General features: G+C 38.3%; 1 protein-coding gene across 1 annotated transcript in view; it reads left to right on the top strand.

Annotated features, from left to right (window-relative positions):
* The window catches only part of CNTNAP5 (contactin associated protein family member 5), a 261,242-nt gene extending 245,485 nt beyond the window's left edge, over nt 1-15,757 (top strand). Inside the window, exons 22-24 of the mRNA XM_054277569.1 lie at nt 9,482-9,700; nt 13,828-13,899; nt 14,901-15,757. Of these exons, the coding sequence (XP_054133544.1) occupies nt 9,482-9,700; nt 13,828-13,899; nt 14,901-15,097 (488 nt within the window). The 3' untranslated portion in view covers nt 15,098-15,757. The remainder of the gene's footprint in view (nt 1-9,481; nt 9,701-13,827; nt 13,900-14,900) is intronic.
* The last annotated feature ends 4,635 nt before the right edge of the window (nt 15,758-20,392 follow it).

Below are 20,392 nucleotides of genomic sequence, written 5' to 3'. Positions count from 1 at the left end.
GCTGGAATTAGTCTGTGCTGTGTGTTGGGTTTTTGATAGAATTGGGGGTTTGTTTGGATGGTTTTTGCTGGAAGAGTTGGCCTGAACATTCCAGTACTCTATTTATATATCTCATCAATGCAAAACTTTGGCAGCTTTACTTGTTTGCATCGATAGCAATATTAAGTGCTCCGACTGCTCCCTCCAGTGAAGTGATTCATACAGCCTCTGTGGCTGCACAGGGCAGCATCTTAGCCTAATGATACCATTTTGCTGACTGCAGCTTCCTCCTCTCCAGCCATTTCTGTTTCCTAATGATAAGAACAGCACAATGGAGCCTTCATCCTCTCTGCCCTTTTTTTCACTGCCAGTCTTTTTCCATTTGAATTCTGCAAGGAATATTGCACATAGCACTTAGGCCACAATTCTGCATGTTCTGTACATGTTTCCTTGATCTTTACTCCTCCACACTAGAAAGCCATTACAAGCCCTGGAAAACCCTGCCTGAAATTTAGAAAATAGAACTGCTCTTTTTTATTGTCAAGTATGTCATATTCCTTTATATTAGAGTCTTGTTCTTTCCCAGGAAGATTCTAAATACAACCTTTTTTACAGACATTTCAGTCCTTTGTTCAAATTGGACCTCCATATCAAGTCTGACATCTGAGTCACCATTGCAATTTTATATGTTTCATTATTAGCACACGAGGCCTGTGGGACTGGCATCTAGACAGGCTCTTCAGACATCCCCTGGTGCCTGCCTGTGCAGTGTAACTCTGGAGAGTGATAATAGTGCATTCTGCATCGTGTTTAATTAAGTAGATTAAGAGCAGGACCTGATTATCCCCTTAGTTATATATAATGGGGTTTTTTTCAGAATGCAGCCGCCTTCCAAGCCTTTGTGGACAGGTTTGGGAACCTGACAGTTTTCAGCCCAATTCAGAGCTAAGCTAAAATTCCAGCTTTGTCAACGTTTAGCTGTAGTGCTAAAAATCTAAAAGAACATTACTCGTCCTGACCTCTACCTAGAACTCGAGCTATAGACACCAAATCAATAAAGCAAGGATTTTTTTTTTTACCAGAAAGATGGAAGACAGCACAAAGCCCTTCAAAAATGTAGCCAGAAAGCTGACATGCTGCAGCTCAGCATTATGGAGAGAAACTAGGTTGAGTCACAAAAATATTATTAACTTCACAAGTGCAAATTGTTGCAAAGCCAAAAAGCCCAGGTGTATCTCCAAAGGTCAGCCATTCAGTTCCACTGAACACCATTGACTTTTACCCTTCCTTTATTTCTGTCTTGCCCCAAAGTTTATTGGGGTTTTGTTTTAGTAAAACAATAGTTCATATTCTGTAATGGCACTAAAGCCATAAGCTTGGCCATCCAGGTGGTGAAATACTGTTGCCATACTGGAAATGACACAATGCATCCCAGCAAGTCACTTTAATTCCAGCTTAATCCTAATCCCAGTTTCTTTTACATATGTTACATGAATTTCCCCAAACTGTTTCTTCTGTATTAGGATTTATTTTCCAGGTTCTATCCCACAGCTGTAGCTATGCTGAGTCCCTGTGCCCTCAGTAAATTACTGACCTTCCTCAGTCTTCTCCCTCCAGGATAAACACTCCCAGCTCTATCAATCCTCTCTTCACAGGAGAGATGCTCTGGTCCCTAAATCACCTTTGCAGCCCTTCACTGAACTCACTCCAGTAAGTCCATGCTTTCCTCCCACTGGGAAGCTGTCTCTCTCTGCAAAGCTGCTTACCAGCTGCTCAGCCCCAAACCAGTGCTGCTGGATGGGGTTCTTTCTAAAGCAAGTGCAGATCTTCCCATTTCCCTTGCTGAAATGCAGTGTTCTTGTTTTCTCGTTCCACCAGCTTGTCAACATCCCTCTGAATGGTGACACAACCATCTGGTCTACCAACTGCTCTCCACCATGTTTTATCTTCTCCCAACTTACTCAGGTTACACATTATTCCATGATAGAAAGAAATAAAACCAAACCAGAAATTCCTACTGCTGCAATGTTAAGAGTATTGCTTTGTTGTACAAAGAGGAGAGCTAGACATTGTCATTTTGGGGCTGTGGAACTTACATAAGTATGTTAAATCATTATTTATCCTGGTGTATAGATAAAATGTTGACTATGGCTTCTTTTAGTGATGGCTCACCAGGTGAATATGGGTGACTTAATCCAGTATCTGCCAAATTTTTCCTTCTCATTGCTCATGCCCTCAGCAAAGCATAAAACTTCCAGAGGCATGTGATGCTTTGGAGTAGACATAGGCTTCCTGTAGTGTTTATTTTGGATGCCAATGGGGTTGCACACCTAAAGGCATTCATTAGAAAATTTAAGTTCTACTGAAAGAGAACCCTGTAAAAGATTTTCTGTTCTACATGTCCTACATATCCATGCTATAATCTTCTAAAAATATGTCTCTCTTCTTTCCTGTCACATTCCTGCTCATTTGTCTGCTCTAACAGCCTCATCCTGGCTGCCTAATCAGATGATTATACCACCTTCTTTTTTGATTCCACCATTAATTTTCCACTGACTGGGAAATCTCAAAGAGGTCTTCCAGCAGGACGTCATGAAAGCCTGAAACTCCTTCTTCACAGATTTTCTTATGATAGCCATTTCAGCACAGCTGGAACTTTTGAAAAGCTCACTTTTATAAAATGACCAGTTTTTTAAATAACAGTGTTTCCCCTGCTTCTACCCCTCCCCACCCCAGCCCCATTACACCTTCTTTAGGTACTTACACTCCAATATTTTTTATCCTTTTCAAACTGGCTATGTTTTTTTTCCAATGGCTGCCTTATTCACAGCTGCAACTGTGAATTCTTGGGGGGAAAACCCTCTGTTTTAGGCAGAGGAGTCTCACCTCGAATTGAAAACATAGGGACAGTCACTCTGCCACAGACTACTTGAATGACCTTGGGTAAGCCATTTATGTGCAGATATAAAGGTAAGCAGGCATTTTATTCCCACTGGAACCAGTCTGAGCTTTACTATCTCCCTTCTCTATCAGTAAAGCATAGATAATAGAACAGCACTGTATCAGAGGGGTGCTGGGAGGATAAAAGCATTAAAGGCTGTGAGCTCTTCAGATACACAGTAATGGGACCATATAGCTGCCTTGGAAAGATCAATCTAAATATAAGTGTGGCTTTGAAGACAAGGGAGTAAAAGGAAGCATCATTCAAGTAGCCAGCAGATGTCTGTTGAATTCATCCTCACTGTACCCAACAGCAATAGGAAAATATTATTATCTTGTAGTTTGTTGTCATTTTTACTTCACAAAAATAGAGTCAGGACACAAAAGGACCTATCCAAAGCTCATTGGTATCAATGGGAGTTTTTCCATGGATTTTAGTGAGTACTGGCTTCAGGCCCCAAGTGAGTCATACACTTTATGGCAAAGCCTCAGTGAAATTTTAACCAGAGTCCCAGTTCATTTACTTTAAGTGCTCCTTGCAGAGATCATACTGCTGTATTTAACCACATGAACATTCTGACCTAACTGTGAGGCTGGCTCTGCTTTGAGCAAGGGATTGAACTGCATGACCTTCAGAGGTGTCTTTGAATTTAAATTATTTTGTAATTCTCTGATCTCAGAAACACATTTGCATTTGTTTAGGTGTTGTCTACAAAAAGCTGTTATCCCAGTGGAAAATACAATTCCTTTGTTTGCAGGTTTACTTTAATGAATCCTTGAAAACTTTTTACTGTGCCCTAAAATGTCTAAATTTTTCACCATTAATGTCCCTGGGAAAAATGATCTCTGATGCAGAGAAGTGAATTTCATTGTTTGTGTATTTGTGTCTGTGCAATTTAATATTGTAGGTGTGTGGGAATACCAGAGTAAAAGGGTAGCACTGAAAGGATTCAAGAGGATTTTGAAGCAAAACGTTGCAAGTATTTCTTTAGAACCTATTAGTGTTGAGCTAATTTATTTGTGTCTTCAGAGTGATCAATTAGCAGACCTTCCCACACTGGTAGCATAAATGATTGTGTATTCTAGCACAGGAACATGATATTTTTTATCTCTAAAAGCCTGAGCTAAAACACACTCAAGCTTCCACTGAGTCATTCAGCATGGGTATAAAGTGTACATAAAAGAAAGTTTATCTGGAAAGTAATTTTATTAAAATAATTATGTAGGTGCAGTACAATTCTTATGATTTCTACAATAGCTTTTCTTATTAAAAGTTCATGAGGAGAAAATGGAATCTGTACACTGAAGAGATCACAGAGCAGTTCATCCAAGAATATTATATAGGGGTAGATGATAATGGGATAATTAAATCACAAGGGGTAAATTGTCATTAACTCTGAAATACAAAAGTTGCCTTAAAGAAGTACCTCCTTCTAGAGAGTTTCTATGAAAAACGCTTAAGTCCATTTTTTTTCTATTTTTTTTTTTTTAATGGAAAGACATTCCTGGTTTTGAGGTCACCAGATCACAATTTACAGTTTAAACAATGCAATAATATCTGCAAGAGATATTGGCTAGACTCTTCTGGTGACTGCAAAGTTAATTTCTTTGCTTCAGACTCTTCTTGCCCTAAATACCTATTTCTTAGACCATATTGTGAACAAAGATCTCTTAGGTGAATTTTGGGTGCCTTTAAAAGTCATTGGTTTTCCTCCTAGTAGTACAGTAAAGCATTAAGGAAAATGGGAATTACTACATAAGATAAAAGACCAAGATGTCAAGCACCTAAAGTAAGCAAATTTTGGCTACCCCAGGCAGTCCAAGGTCTAAGCTAATGCCATGAAGTCTCTATTGAAAAGAGGCCAGATCTATTCCAGCTTTTTCCCCAGCATTATCATTTACCCTATGATCATAACACCATGCTTAATATTTAGACAGACAGTGCTGCCTAATAGAGTCCAAGGTCATCTGCTCCTACCCAGAAATTTTATATTTAGACTGAATTCTTGCTACTTGAGTTGATTTTAGCTTTCTGCTTCTGGGACAAGCAGATATTGTACATCAGTATATGCTTTTGTACATCATCTCTCAATCTTCTTGCGTATTTTCTTCTCTTTATAGATGTCTTCAGCCCATGCAGAATCACATAGAACTGGTTGTGTTGTGACAGATTAGGATTCACATGTCAAATATGACATGCTAACAAATTTCACATTGCAGCTCCAAGTGCCTCATTTTCAATGATAAGCTGTCGTCCCTGAGAAAACAAAATAAATGAATGCCTTAAATTATCTCTGCAAAGCCTAATGAAACAAAAACCTTAAATGTTACAGTTGGCACAAAATGTTCAATTGCAACAAAACAATTCCAGGCTCATTGAGCTCGTTTGGGCATTCTTTTCATTCCTGGGGAGCCTCATGAGGAGAAGTGCCTTCACTTTGCTCTTGCTGCTCCTTGCTTTTTCAGAAGTGCTTGGGAAGGGCATTAAATGTCTGAAACCTGTCCCCTGTTCAAATTCATCCTTTCATGAAGCAAGAGTCAAACTGGTTGACCTCAGTTGTTACCAGGAAAAACTTCAGTGGTTTTCACTCCACTGTAATTGTGGCAGACTCACACCAGGAAATGAGATTATTCCATAGTTATATTTTGGGGTTCCAGGCTAACCCAAGATACACTTTCTGCCCTTTCTAACTGGATGATTAATGTCAGCAATGTTTACTGAGCTTGTTGATGGACACAGCAGCACATTTCTCAAGGTACCTGCACAGTGCCTTGCAGTCAGCTCTTCTGAGACAGGTGCAGTGTGTGGAGGCTACAAGTGTCTTTTACCTCAAGGTCGTGGATTCAAATCTGGTGACAATGCCCAAGAAATAATCTCGCCAGTCCTGTTCAGCACTTTGGCAAAATGAGGTTTAAGTTTCTGAGTGACATGAAAATAATGTTGATAAGGAAAGAACGAAAATATATTGAAAAATGTTTATGTTCCTGTTTTACACAATGATACCTTTAGAAAGAGGGTATTTTACCCACTCTCCCTGCACAAAAATAACACTTTTGATTTGTGTTTAATTCCAGTTACCTTGTCCTACTTGTTATCATTTACTATTTTAATTTGCTGTTTCATTACTGAGCAGATTGATTCTTGGTCCTAAAGAATTCTCATGGAATTCTATTCATGATGAAAATTAATTTCCCATTACTGAGATACAAAGACTTAAAATTGCTTTATCAAAAATCTTAAAACAAGTGTGTTGTTTGTGGCAGAGGTGTATAATGAAACAGCAGGGGAACAGGATGTCTGATTTTCTGAATAGGAATAAGTTATGTTGATACCTATAATATAGATACTATCTATAAAGTTTAAAAAATACAACCACATGTTAGACTTAATGCTTGTTATTATGGAAAGCCATTGTAAATACATGGAAAACCAACATAAATCTTGCTGAGCTGGGACATTGCAGACAGCTTCCAGGGATCAGGTACAGGACCCAACAAGAAGCCAGGCCAACTTAGGCACAATTCAGCAGATAAAGCTTAAAAATTACTTCCTAAATGTAGGGGTAAACTTAATTTGCGGAGAATGAGCAGTTAAATCACTAAAAGCTGAAAAAGATTGCCTTCTTATTCTCCATGTAGAAATTAGCCAAAATAACTTATTCTCCAGTGCTGGGAACAGAAATGAAATGCTAAAATGTCAGAAGATCAAAGCAAGCCATCAGCAGCAATTCAGTGTGATTTTCCAGACCAGTGAAATGCGTGGAAAGATTCCCAGCACTGCCAGGTCAGGGGAAGGCCACTCAAGTTTCTTATGACCTTGGCTGCAGCACAGACCACAGAACTTCACCGAGTTGCTTTTCTCGCTGAGCACTGTGTCATATAGTGAAAACACCTTTTGGAAAAACATTTTATTGTGATGCAAAACCTGCAAAGGACAGAGTGTCCTTTCATGAGGCTTTCATAGAGCTAACCGTGTCATTATCACAGATTTACATTGTCCTCTCAAGAATTCAGAGGGCAGCACAAGTCGTTCAGAACCAGGTTGTGCAGCTTTCTTGTTGAGAACAGTGGAAGCCCTCCTTTCTGACAGACATTAGGCACACACCCAAAGCTCTGTGATAAAGAAAACTGTATCTGTGCATGTGGAATTGTTACCAGAGGGCTCTGGGGTTGTTTTTGGTTTGTTCTTTTGATTTTTTTTTTTTTTTTTCAAAATTCAGTCTTTCAACAACAAATCTCTGAGTTCTCATTCATGCAAAGCTTGCTTTGACAAAAGGCTCATGGAATTGGCCCTTGATGTAGCTCCTAAAAATGCCCACAAAAGTACTGACTCTTAGACTTTTCAAGCTAGTGTACCATGAGAGAGGAACACATTATTTCTTTAGGCTTTGCTTTTTGTACACTGGGGTTGAACAGAGCAGCCTAGATTGCCTGGTTATAAAAGATAGCAACCACTTCACCTTTTGTGTCAGAGCTAAGAAAACAATAAAGGCTGAGGGTAGGAATGTTTACAAAGGGCTTTATAAATTCAACAAAGATGGCAAATACTTTAAATCAGTCTTTTAGTATAAACAAACCTTCTTGCAGGAACTTGGAGGCAATTCTTTGTCTGTTTTATAACATCCCAGCCAAAATCTCATTAAAATCTGAATGCAGTCAATTCCTACATACTTTCAGAAGAACAAATGTGAACTTCTGCAGGATTGCAGGTTTTCCAGTGGCAAAGCCTTACTGTTTCCCTTCCCGTCTTGCAGCTCTGAGGCTGTGCCCCTGATAGCTCTGCAAACTGAGCATTTCTCCTGTAAGGCCCCTGGGAGGCCAAGCTGGTGCTGTACCTTGCTTTGCTGAGGAGCAGCCACACTCTTCTGCGTTATACTTCCACAAAGACACTCAAACATAATTAGAAATCTTTCTCAGGTAATTCCCTCTGGGTACATGGCATAACAGTCACAGATTTTGAGCACAAAAATAAGTGTGATTTTGACTGGCTTTGTGATTTTTTTCTGTATTTTCTTACACAAAGAAGTTTGTATAATTAAAATAGCAATTTCAGCTTTCAGAGAAGGCGCTTTTTGCCCCCTAAATCCTGACCACTTGTAGAATCATTGTATTTGAGTAATAATGAAAAAATTCAACCTTATTTTAAATTTTAGTATTTTATTCTTTGAAGATTTGAAAACAAACTTGAGAAGCAAGGAGCCCTTAATTCCCAATACCATTGGAAGTATTCCCAAAACTTCCAATGCTAGAAGGTTGGGGTTTTTTCCATTAACAGGTATTTTTTAAGACTTTGAATAAGTTTTTATGCTGTATCTGTGTGCATTTGTAGTCTTTTCTCTTGTTTGATTGACCTAGATATAAAGTGCATCATGTTTGAGACCTCTGAGCAGCATGAATTTCAATTCCTGGAAAGTATGTAATGTGAGTTTGGAGAAAATAGAAAATGGCTTCACTGTCCTTCCATGACTTTCCCAAACAATCTTTGATACTAAAACTTAGATATAAAAACTTTTGGAAGTAAATTTTTTACTGTGAAGGTGGAACATTGGAACAGGCTGCCCAAAGAAGTTTCGGATTCTCATCCCTGGAAGTGTTCAAGGCCAGCTTGGATGGGGCCCTGAGCAGCCAGGTCTAGTAAGAGATGTGCCTGGAATGAGATGCTCTTTAAGGTCGCTTCCAAACCAAACCATTCTATGATTATATAAAAAAACTCTTGCCTTTGATTTGCTTTCTAAATGTGAAATTTAACTGAACACGTACCAACAGATAAGTTATTTATATTATTTTATCTACAGGCTGAAAAATAACACAGTGATATTTGTTTTAATTTTGATTTAGATAAGAAAAGGTATAGTTTTACTCTTTATTTTATTAGTGAAATGGGGCTAGTAGAGTGAGTACCTGTCTAATAATGGGAAGATTCTTAGGAATTCTGATAGTAAAAAAGAAGTAACATGAATAGATGCTTCAGAAAAGTTGAATAATAAACTCTTGAAGAAGGGTGGGAAGCTGAGATAAAAAGCCATTCAGTGACAGGCCACAGAAAGTATTTTATGACAGAAAAAACAGAGCAGGGTCTTTCATCCAAAGAGTGGAGGAGGCAGAATGCCTTGAAGGTATGTTCCATATATGTGCACCTGATGCTGTTAGCAGATGCCAAAAAAAATTTTAGAGTATCAGCCCCAGCATTCTATGGTATTTAGTGTTGCTATTTTACTTAGTATTATTATTATTGTTGTTGTTGGTTTTGTTGTTATTGCTATCATTGTGGTTAGTAGATATGATGTGCTAGATATTGTCCATTAGTAGAGAAAATGGATGAGGAAAAAAGTGCAGTGCAGGCTTTTATGTGCAAAACAATTCAAGGTAAGTAGCATAATAAAGAAAGGACTTTGGGAACCTCATGGGTGAGTCCAGGGAGGACTTGTAGGCTGCTGAAGGGGAACCTGAACAGTTGAAATTGGATAGTAGATGTAAAAGGGGTGGGTAAGGCAAAAGAGGATTCATTTTTTTTAATGTCTTCCGAAAACAATTGCCGGAGTGTTTTTCTGTTGCACTGCAGACAGTTTGTCCCTGGACCCTGAAGTCTCCAAGGCAAATGCCTATGGTTTCACTGGCTGCCTGTCCTCTGTGCAGTACAACCACATCTCTCCCCTGAAGGCTGCCTTGCGCCACCCCAGCGTTGCTCCCGTGACTGTCCAAGGCTCCCTGACAGAATCCAGCTGTGCATCCATGATGGAAGCTGATGTGAACACAGCAACCACAATATATTCCTCATCAGGTGTGTCCTGCTGTGGGGGCATTGGGGAGGTTAAAGGATGCTGTAGAGTGAGGTTTCCTTCCTTTGTGCTGTAATGCAATTGTGACAGTATAAACAGTGGAACTGGGAAGTTCCCTTTTCTCTCAGAATCAGGAGTGTTGAGCATGGGCATCAGGATTAGCCAAGGCTCCTTTAAAAGTCATTGTTCTGAAACACTGTTTTCAGACTAAGTTCCTGGATTGCCTAAAACAAAAAATCCCTAAGCTGTAGTGGGAAAGCTTTGAAAGTTTGGTTATGCACCTGATTTGTCATTCCTGTCCACCAGATGATTCTGGTGCTGCAGATCTCAAAGGACAGCCTAAATGTTACACAGATTCTGCATTCTAGTGGTGATAAAGCAATAGAAGTCATATAAAAAACAATTCAAATTTGTTCCTGCCCTAACAGAAATGAGCAAAAACTCTTGTACAAACCCCTTGGCATGTGTGACTTCCACTGAATGCTTGTACTTCATTCTCTCAGACTAAAGAGAGGGAGCATTACTTGAGCAGTACCAGCAAGATGATCCCAATTGTTTGTGTATCTTTTGCAATCCTGAAGCTGCCCTCTGGGAATCTGAAGTGTTTTGCATATGTGAATTTGTATGCAGAGAGGGAAGCTGAGAGCAGCTGGAAGTGTTGTCACCATGAACAGGGACTATCAAGTTGCTGCTTTAGTCACCAGTGGATGTGGCAGGATTCTTAATGACCAGAAAAGGGTACAGATTAAAGGCTGGGTTTTGCCCCTTGACCTATAAAGCAACTTTCTCCTTTCTGATAACAAATAAAACTCTAGTTTAGATCATAATACAATTCCTTTCACATTTGTACTTACATCAAATCCCCATTTCCTGCAGTTTTTGCCTAAGATGTTCAGCAGAAAACAAATGATGCTATTAGCATTCTGCACAGGAAAAAGGCTGCTGATTACTCTGGAGAGTGGCTGCCAGTGTGCATGTGCTCCTCCCCAGCCCCCCACTTCCTTCTCACTGCCTCCAGTTGTCTGAGGTGTCTGCTCTGATGCACAGACAAATGTGAGCCCTGAATGGGCAATGATACTGAAAATATGAACTCTTTGCCCTGTAATCTGTCACCTCAATGATCTAATTTTTCTAAGATTTTAGAAAGCACTAAAACCTGAGGCTCAGAACTTCAGGGCAGAACACAGAGCAGAGTGTAGCATTTGAGCTTAAATATTTAAAGCATACAATCAGTTGCACTCTATTGTTAAGGTTAAGCACTGTTGCATCAGAAATGCAGAATTATTATAAAAACTTATGCCTGTCTTGGCACTCTGTGCTCTAAAATATGATTTCCTCTCAATGTGATGAATTATCTGACATTCCAGTCTCACTATTCACACTGGATTTGATTAAAGCCTGAATAAGAGCTTTAGAACAAGTGAGCTCTGAAGACTTCATGTCTTTATATGCTAAAGTAAAAGCAATGGGTGGTTGATTCTTGTTTAAAAAAAATTCCAATTTGTAGCAAATTATAATTTCTATAGATGTACTTGAGCATTACATTTTCACATGCAAAGGACACATTTTTAAGAAATAAAAAGAAAACAGAGTCAAGGATTAACTTTCAAATTTAGTGTTCATATCTCAATTCATCACTTCCAATTTCTCATTATTGAATGTCTGAGAAGAAAAATAGAACTTCAAAGGAGGCTGTACATGTCTATGTCGATATTCTAATGTGCAGATACAACAAAAAAGCCCACTAGGAAAACTCTTAAAGTGTGTAAAAAAAGCCTTCTATATTTGTAACTTGAAACAATTGAAGCTGTTTCCTTCAGAAAGGAATACTTGTGTTCAAAAAAGTTTCCTCCAGACAGATATGGAATAAAATCCATTCATACAGTTTTCTGAACACACTTCTTCTGATGAGGAAGCACAAAATGAGAGGTGGCTTACTGTGGTTTTTGATCTTTAACAAAGATCTGCAGATCACCTTCTTCCTTGCTGAGGCACGTGTAAAGATCTTGTTATTTTGAACTCTGCATTGATGGTATAGAGATAATATACTTTTCCTGTGGTATTTTTCTTAATATTAAACTGCTGCAAAAATTACAGAGGAGATTCAGGTGTGTGAATAGTGGAGTCTTGAGCTGCCTGTCCCCTGAGAGCAGCTCTTCAAGCATTTAAAGTAAAAAATGTCAGATACTTCCATTAAGTCTGAAACTACACAGAAAAGATTTGCTTCTGAAAGGCACCTTAAACAGTGAAGTTCTGTCTCATTGTGCCAATTGTGCTGAACCTGGTATTTCCAAACAAGCTCTGACTGGCAAGGGATATGCCAGGACAGCCTGGGCTGTAGCAACTATGAGATGGTGCAGTTGAGGATCCTCAGAGGAAGGAAAAAAGGCAGAAATGCATGACTGCAAGCTTTGACCTTCTCATGGACCTGCTTGGAGAATCCCTCAGGATACAGACTTGGTAAGAAGAATGGTGTGAAGCCCAGACAGGTTGTAAAGTCTTCATCCTTGGATATATTCAAAACCCAAATGGATACAGCTCTGAGAACCTTGCCCTAAGAGACTTGGATGTGAGTAGGGGTTTGGACTAGATGATTTCTAGGGAGCCTTGTGACCTCAGCAGGGCTTCCAGCCTCAGTGAACCAAGCTGTAATGCCATCAGTTTTATCTCAAAGGAGGAGGATGTCCTGTTAAGGTCCTAGATGAGACCCAGTGTTGCTATTCCTTGGCTTCAGAGTGCATTGTGTTCCCAGTGGTGATGGCTCTGCTGTTACAGACCATCTGCTGCACTGTAAAAAACCATCCTCTCCTTGTATCCTGATTTTATTTCTCAGGCAAAATGTAATTCTTGGGGCTTGTGGCTGTTGGCCTCCATTCTGAAACTGCTCTTCAACATTTGTTCTGTTTTCTTCTCAGTGCTTAAATTCCAGTAACCAAAAATAGTGAAGTGTTGATTGCATTAGGTGTCAAATCTTAAATAATATTTTTGGCACAAATAACATCTTATATAATTTTAATGAAATTTAATTTTATACTTTTTCATACATAGTTAATAATTTTTCATTATTTTTTGACTAGTGCCATGCATTGGCACTAGTTGTGATTTTTTTCTCTAGTGCAGGAGAACTGTTGTAGAACAGTTGTAAATTTTTAATTGTCACTGAATTCACTGACTTCAGCTGAGGGATGGGGTAAAAAATATCTCACCAAACTTCCATTATCCAGAAAGTTAACTCATCTTCAATGTGAAATAATGAATGCTTTCCTCTTCTAGTTTGTGAAAAGAAGTGAGTCACACCACTATCAATTTCTGACAGCCATCTTAGGGTATAAAATAATTGTAGGCTGTTCTCCTCTTTGACTAGATTTTAAAAAAAGCCCTAAATTGCTAGTTTTGATTTATATAACTTATGTATACTGAAAAATAAAGTGAGATTAATCTACTGATGATGTACAATATTATTACCATGACATAATTTTGAATTTAGCTATGTTTGAGTTTATGATCAGAGGCCTGAGATTAGGCTAAATAACCCCAGATTTCCTTCCCAGTCTAACCTTCTGTATGATTCATTCTATATTATTTGTGTGTAAAAGTCTATTTTTATTCCCGTTCCAGTCCCACAAATGTAGTAGATGAGATGTCCCAAGCAGAGACTGCTTCTCGTTTGGGATTGAATTCAAGTTATATATCTCATCTATAAGATAGGTCAGATCTAAATCCGCCCAGGATCCCTTTTGGCTTCTTTCTAGTATCATTTCTTAGGTAACAATAAAAAAGATAATAATACATCTCCAACTGAGAAAAGCTCCCAGTAGGATGTTTAGTTAAAATGTCTCTTTGATTCTTCTGATGAACTGAAACAACAGTTTCAGGTGTTAATGTGAAACTTTCTGTTTCCTTTTACATGTACTGTTAATAGAATTTGCTCCTGAAGGTGTAGAATAAAATTGTTCTGCAAACTCACTTTATTTTTCAGACCCTTCTGGTTCAATTCTCCAATCCCCCAAATTACATCTTCTGAAAACAGGTAGAATTCATGAGAGTAAGAGGGCACTTCTGTCTAAGCCACAGGGAAAATGAACAGTTGATACAGAAAATAAGTTCTCTTTTGTTTAACCAACTGCAGATCCTTTTGGGAAGACAGATGAAAGAGAACCTCTCACCAATGCAGTCAGAAGTGATTCAGCTGTGATTGGAGGTAACTTCATTTTTAAAGACTGCAGTCTAAACATAATTTTGTCAAGGCAAAAAATCTAGGAGACTTTAAATCTGGGTTCCATGAAATCGAGTCCAAGGGGGTTTTTGGTAATCTGAAGCAGGTCTAGTATCTGCTCTGTTGATTAGCATGTATCTATGTCAAGCTGCATAGGTAGGCAGCTGTATTGTGGATTATGGTGGTCACACATGGATTATCAGAAACCTGAATCTTTTGAAATACAGCTGAACTCTGCCTGCCTGCCTGCTTGAGCAGGGGATCTGGACAAGATGATCTCCAAGGGTTCCAGGTGTTCTCTGATTCCATGTGAGCCTGTGTTCTAAGACCCAGCTAAGCAGCCATTGTTTTACACACCACCCTGGTGAATACTTTGCATAGAATTCACATATCTTGTATTTCCTGAGCTCTCTCTTTGTAATCCGGTGGTGTAGTGAAACTCACCAGGTCATATGGAAGAATTTATGTACTGGGGAACATTGTCCTCATAATTTCATGTGTGGTTTTAATTTTCCTATAATGGCCTAGAAGACAATTTATCTCTGTTTATTTTATAGTATGCCCTGTAGTGAGCTGCCTTTGATAATATCTAGAAGCTATAAACCAAAGTGTACAAGGCTCATGCAAGGTTCCCAGAGATAAAAGAAGAAAATATGACAGAGCAGGAATTTGTATGAGCAGATCTAGTGTTTTAAAAGCAAACAAACACACTGAACTAACTTTATTTCCAGTGAAAGCATAATTTTACAGAAATTAGGTCAATTATATCAATATATGGTCTATTTTAAGAGTTCTTAAGGTGACAAAATAGAAATAAAAAACTACCAGGGAGGGTTTGATAGAGGCTTATGGTTGTGTATGGACTGAGATGAACTGATCTATCACACCAACTAGCTGCTGTGCATGGATAAATGTGTTTTGGAGGTAACTGAGCCTTTTGTTTTGGTTTTCACTCTTTCTGTCCTTCCTATTTTACCCCTTCACAGGAGTAATAGCAGTTGTGATATTCATCATCTTTTGCATCATTGCCATCATGAGCAGATTCCTCTATCAACACAAACAAGCACATCGAAATAGCCAGAAAAAGGAGAAGGAATACCCAGAAAACCTTGAGAGCTCCTTTAAAGCTGACATTGACTTGCAAAACACAGTGAGCGAGTGCAAACGGGAATATTTTATCTGATGGACAATGCAATTTCTTCTTACTCTTCCTCCCCTAACCTCCCTTTCTTTATTCCTTTCTCCCTTCCTTTTTTCTTTTTGATTTTTTCTTTCTTTTTGGATGTTTTTTTCTTTTTTAAAACTCATTTTTTGCTAGCTTCTTTTTCATTTGGAGAAGACCGCCCTGCACAGGAAACACTGAGAACAATCACAGTGCCTCATTCTCTGCACAGAGCCTGGCAGTCACAGTTTACTTCTGCAGCTCAAGAGATCTGTTACCCCATCCTACACAAAATAAGATCCACATGCACACCTGGTTTCTGCTGTCAGTTCTTGGATGTTTCAAAACCGCTACATTTATTTATTGTTATTTTTTTTCTCTGGAGACGTTTAAGTCATTGCTTTTACACTAGAGCTGGACTATGTAAAGTACAGGTAAAGTAGTTGAACACATAGCTCTGCAGATACTGGGACAGGATAGAGGGAAAGAATGAGATCAAAACAGCTGATTTATTTCATGGGCTCATTTACAACAGTCATAAAGAACCAGCCAAATTCTCAAATGTTATTAATTGATATATTGTCTATTGATTTAAATGGTGTTAAATTAATTTGTACCAGTTGAAAAGCTGGTATGGCATAAAGGAAAATAAAACTGTCCTCATTAAGCTCCTTCCCCCAACCTCCTGTCCTTTTACTGTAACTTTTAGGCTTCTCAGTACTTTTCCAACAATATATGTATCAACAATAAATATCATTCCCATGCACCTCTTTCACCTCCATCTCATAAGGCTGGCTACGTAGACCCAGCATACACTAGTATAACCCTAGCTGAAGCATGGAAAATAGTAGCTTGAATCTCCACGGGGTTTAGGAAGCTGCTAGGACTTAGGTGCTCTATATTTGTCTGAAATTTTAGAAATGCAGCATATGCGTGTTCATGCCACATGGAGGATTATCACACACTGAGGTTAAACGCTGTTGCCCCTGTGGAAAAGAAAAAGAACATAGATGAGAAAAAAACCAAAATAGTTTAATCTTAAATATGACTCACACCTTCTGCCAGCTCTTCTAAAAAAAGAAAAAAGAAAAAAAAGTCATACTACTTTAAAAAGCCTCCCAAAACTGCATGAAAGATTGATTGGTATTTCCTGTTTGTAGAAATTGGAATAACTTCTCCAAAACTAAATAGAGAGAGATCTGAGGTCATGTCTAAAAAGATGAATATTTGATAAACCTTCTTTACAAGGAAGAACACTAGGGAAACAAAGAGATCCCAAATACTCTACTTCAAATTAATCTTCACGCTTTTTTTTTTTAAATCTTTTGTCCTTTCCTGATTGGGAGCACTACTGAAGAATCAGGTTCTGCCCTTTTTACTTGTGCTGCATGGTTACAGTGTGAGGATGAAAAACCTCCTTTTCAGTCACAAACATCCTAAGGGTAAGAAGTGAAGGAGTCCCGGCCGGTGAGGTTTTGAACTCTCTGTTGTGTGCATGTGACATCTGCCTTTGCAGGGCTTCTAAAGAGGATGTAGAATTTGCTGGTGGTAGAATTAAGCCTAAGGTTAAGGGGAAGAAAAATCTTATTCATTGCAACACTCATTATTTAATTTGAGTTGCAATTGATTGTGCAGCTAAATCTCCTCCTTTGCCCTACTCCCTGTTCAGTCAGCCTGGGGTTTCCACACAGTGTTCCTTTTTACATAGATTTAAAATTAAGGAATCTCAGTATGAGGTAGCAGCCCACAGCAAACTAGAGATGAGCTTACACTTGCAACAGGTGCTGTTTTTCTAGGCAGTCCATTGGAAAGGTATGTTGGTGTTTACTGAAGTTTTTTGAGTTTTTTTTATGAGAGGAGAGAGCAGACAAGGAAGAATAAATAAATAAATTACTGTTTTGATATGGTGATTCTTTACCACTTCTTTTGGAGCATTCAGGGAAGAGAAAGCTGTCTTGGAGTGACATAATTCTTATGTGAGGAGGAATATGAGGCCAGCCCTTTAACCAGAACTCTTCATTGAGCAACTTTATAAAGCTATAAGTCTATATTGAAACTAGTTTGGTGCCATTCTTCTATGATCAACTGCAGCCATTTTGGCACACACTGGCTGTTTGGGTGACAGTGTTTCTGTGTGATGAGTATTGGAACGATGGATTGAGTAGCTGGGTTCCCTTTATGTTGCTTTGTCTTCAGTGGTAAAATCCTGGCAAAGCAATGTTTTTCCTTCCTGCAGATCAAGCTGCTTTGTTTGGCATGGCAGAAGGGAGGAATAGGAGAGTTCATGGGCACCTCTGCCTGTGTTTGAGTCATCTTTTCTGAAATGGCCTCTGTGTGAGACATCTCTGATGTGCTAATGTGATTAATTGGCTACATGAAGAATGGAATAGGAAGGTAAAACTCTGAAAATTTAGCTAGCTTGGGGTGCATATGTAAAAAGAAAGAACTTCATATGAATGTAGGCATTAGTATACAAAGACATTCATTTATACCTGTGGATGTACTGAGACAAGAACTGATGCTACAAGACTGAACAAATGAGCACATTTGTATGGACTTCTAAATCAGGATGTCAAATTATTCTTATTCAAGATAGCTAAAATATACTAAATGAAGTATTCTAAATATATACCCTTTTTTGGTTTTTGTTTTGTTCTAATGCTTTCTTTAGTGAGGGCATAATTGAATTTCCTTCAATATCAGTTCAAAGCAATTAATTTTTTTTAATAAAAGAAATACAGTTTTTAAAAAATCTACTAGAGCTACAGATCATTTTCCTTAGTTCAAATTAGAACTTTTTCCCATCTATTTAAAGCCATTTCTGCTATTTTTGTTAATGTTTCTTTTTAAAAGGGGTGTATTCCCTTTTCCTTTTATCTGTTGTTCTAGATAATATTTTTAAGTAAAGCCAGGGGATAATACTTTTTTACATAAATTTTCAGATTTCATTTCAGTGGAAAGCCTGAGACTGTCAAAGAGTTGTTTAGAGGCAGTTTGGGTTTTCTTCCTTCCCCAAGACAAGTGTCATAATTAAAGTAAGGGACTGGTAGAAGGATACTGTCTGTTTTTTTTTTTCTCTTGGTGATATGATATGTAACCTATGAAAATTATTATTTTTAGGCAAGCTGTGAAATTATGATGTATTTTAGATATGGATTTCAGCACTTCAAATTCCTGTTTTCCAGAAAAGACTTGACAAATAATAGCCATGCTTATAAAGATATTTAGTCATGCAGAAGGACTCTCTGTGAATGCCAGTGCCTGGCTATAGAAAACAAAGGAAGGCTGGATGTCAGAGCTAACTCCAACTAGCTTGGCTGCCACCTGGGTGAAAGATAGGCTTTACAAGGAATTTAGTCTCTTGAGGATGTGGATCAATGCTTAAGTGACTAAACAAAATGAGCTTTTAACTCACATTAATTTCTGTGTCTGCCTTGCTGTGGAATGTTCTAATATACTACAAGACATTTAAATACCTTTGAAAATTGAGTCCCATTTCTCTTTTGGAAGTAAAACTTTGGTCCTAAGTAAGTTACCTATATAATTGGCAGTTAGTATTTCATCTGTCCATATTCACTTATTAGAGACAAGAAAGTGTGAGTGTTTTGGGTCAATTTTTAAAATGTACACTATTTTTATTTCCTCTTGTTCTTGCCATGGCTCCACACCTAGATTATGTCTGCAGTGAAAAAGCCAAATAAAAGACATGCTTTTAACTCATATGGGCCAAGCCAGAATTCCCACCTGGGACTGTAGAAATGACAATATAGAGCTGTGTGGTTATCAGAGTGTGTTCAGTCATGAGGTGCCCCTGATATTTAAGTTAAAATTACAGCCAGATTACAAAAACAAGATGCTTTCTCTTGGCTTTATTTTAACCTGATCTAGCTAGACTTTACTCATCCTATTTATCAATTGCTCAATTTTTAGAGTGTAATCCAAACCTTTATTTTAATGAGATCTTCGTCTATATTAGCATTTAGCTGATCACATATTTCACATATTGGATGAGGAGCAATCAATATATCATATTGTTTCACTATGGTGAGGGGTTATGAATCTTTTCCTAATGAAGTCGGTATTGATTTTGCTGACGATAAGATTGAGACCTATGAAGCACTTGGATATTGCTTTTATCTTTTGGGTTTGTTTCATTTTGCATTTGGTTTTACCAACTGCCTGTTCCACAATTGTCATCCAGTCTTGTCCAGCCCTGTGGTTGGTGAGGAAGGGCAAATGTCTCAAACATCCTGTAAGATTAAATGAGTCACTAGACATGCCTTTTTCTCTCCATTCATTATAGAGACAGGGTAGTCTCCTGGCAACAGAGAAGTTACTTATAGCAGAATTTGCCAATGAATCCAAATTTTACAATAGTTTTGAAGATCAAGTAGACACGTCTCCACAGGTATTACAAGTGACATTTTTTATTTTTTTACTGAGGTGGTAGCTGGGATCAAGGAAGGACACCTTGCGTCTAAATTACTCTCAAATTTGCTCTAAACATCTCTGCCTACTAAATGTATAAATCTCCTTGTAGGCAAATACATGAAAATCAAGTTTCAAAATACCACTTTGAGCTGGTGACAATCTGATTGATAATCTGTGGGGAAGTGGATAATTCTGCTTTCAGCTTGTTCTAGATCCACATCCATTTTTTGCCTCACATGGGAGCTTTGGCAGATAGCATACATGAAGCCAGATCCACACATTTCTGACTCTAAAGCTAACTCAGCCCTCTCAGATGCCTTTCTACATGTCTAGTGCCATTTGAGATGATACCTGGTATGTCTGCATTTCCAGGAAGGATCCAAGTCTCCTGTCTGTCATATCCTGGCATCTGTTAACCCCAAGTAGCTATGTCTGATATTTGCTGGCTTTTCCAATTATAATAATTTCCCATCCAGGAACCCTAAGTTCTCAATGACATGAATCCCTGAAAAAATAAACCCCATCTTCAGAACAGAATCAACCTTCCTTCTGGAAGGAAGCCAGTCACTTGACATGCATGCTCCACTTCAAACTAACAAGAGTGTAGAGGAGGAGGAATTTGACCTCTTTGTGATCCATCTCATGCCATTGTTGTCACTCTCACCTGCACAAAGTTTACCCTAAACAAGACTAGTTTTAAATATTCTTCTGCACTGCTGGTTTTTTCCACAGACACAAAGGAGTTTTTTTTCCATTTTATTTTTCAGAAAGCAACCCTTCATAAAAGACTTGAGCAAAGTCTGAGACCTTGTGAGTGCTGTTTCAAAGCTTTCATGCAGTTTTTTAATGCCTACTTGCCAAACAAGCCAAGTGATATAGCTTCAC

The sequence above is a fragment of the Melozone crissalis genome, unplaced genomic scaffold (genome assembly GCF_028551555.1).
Source record: "Melozone crissalis strain CALT ecotype California unplaced genomic scaffold, PUWL_Pcris_2 ptg000023l_1, whole genome shotgun sequence".
NCBI lineage: Eukaryota > Metazoa > Chordata > Aves > Passeriformes > Passerellidae > Melozone > Melozone crissalis.
This window is presented reverse-complemented; position numbering and strand designations above follow the sequence as displayed.